The sequence below is a fragment of the Lagopus leucura genome, unplaced genomic scaffold (assembly GCF_019238085.1).
Source record: "Lagopus leucura isolate 7727_CA_CO unplaced genomic scaffold, USGS_WTPT01 31299-0_obj-0_obj, whole genome shotgun sequence".
In the NCBI taxonomy this organism is placed as follows: Eukaryota; Metazoa; Chordata; class Aves; order Galliformes; family Phasianidae; genus Lagopus; species Lagopus leucura.
This window is the reverse complement of record NW_024963331.1, coordinates 1-496: the sequence shown is the minus strand read 5'-3', so window position 1 is coordinate 496 and position 496 is coordinate 1. Positions and strand designations below refer to the sequence as shown.

Below are 496 nucleotides of genomic sequence, written 5' to 3'. Positions count from 1 at the left end.
CCCACAGGTAAGATGTTGGTGCTGGGCTCCCTTTTTGATCTGGCTGACCCGACGCTGACGGTGGCGGCGATGCTCAGCGTTCCGTCGCCGTTCCTCCGCCTCTCGGATCCCGAACGCAGCGCGGCACGGCGGGCGCTGGAGAGCCCCCATGGGGACCCCCTAACGCTGCTCAACGCCTTCAACGAGTGGGTCAAGGTGGGGTGGTGAAACGAAGGGAAAAGGGGGCTTTTTGGGGAGGGGGCGACCGAAAAAAAACCATTACAACCGCTGCAGTTTGGTGGCGTAGAAACGCCCGAATGGCACCGTTTTGTGTGCGCTGAAAGCGTCTGCCCCAAAGGAATCCAGCCCCAAAATGACCCCGAAAGAACCCACCCCAAAGAGATCCCACCTCCAAAGGACCCCTCTAAAGGACTCCACCCCAATCTGGGGTCTTTAAAGCATAAAACCACCCAAATTTTGCATGGTGGAAGCACCCAAACATCCCCATTTTGGTGCC

The 496-nt window shown here is 58.3% G+C and overlaps 1 protein-coding gene across 1 annotated transcript in view; it reads left to right on the top strand.

Moving 5' to 3' along the window:
• LOC122191082 (probable ATP-dependent RNA helicase DHX34) overlaps positions 1–195 on the top strand; it is a gene marked incomplete at its 3' end in the record, with an annotated part of 1,634 nt that extends 1,439 nt beyond the window's left edge. The window contains exon 3 of the mRNA XM_042891281.1: positions 8–195. Coding sequence (XP_042747215.1) covers positions 8–195 — 188 coding nt within the window. The remainder of the gene's footprint in view (positions 1–7) is intronic.
• Positions 196–496: the final 301 nt, after the last annotated feature.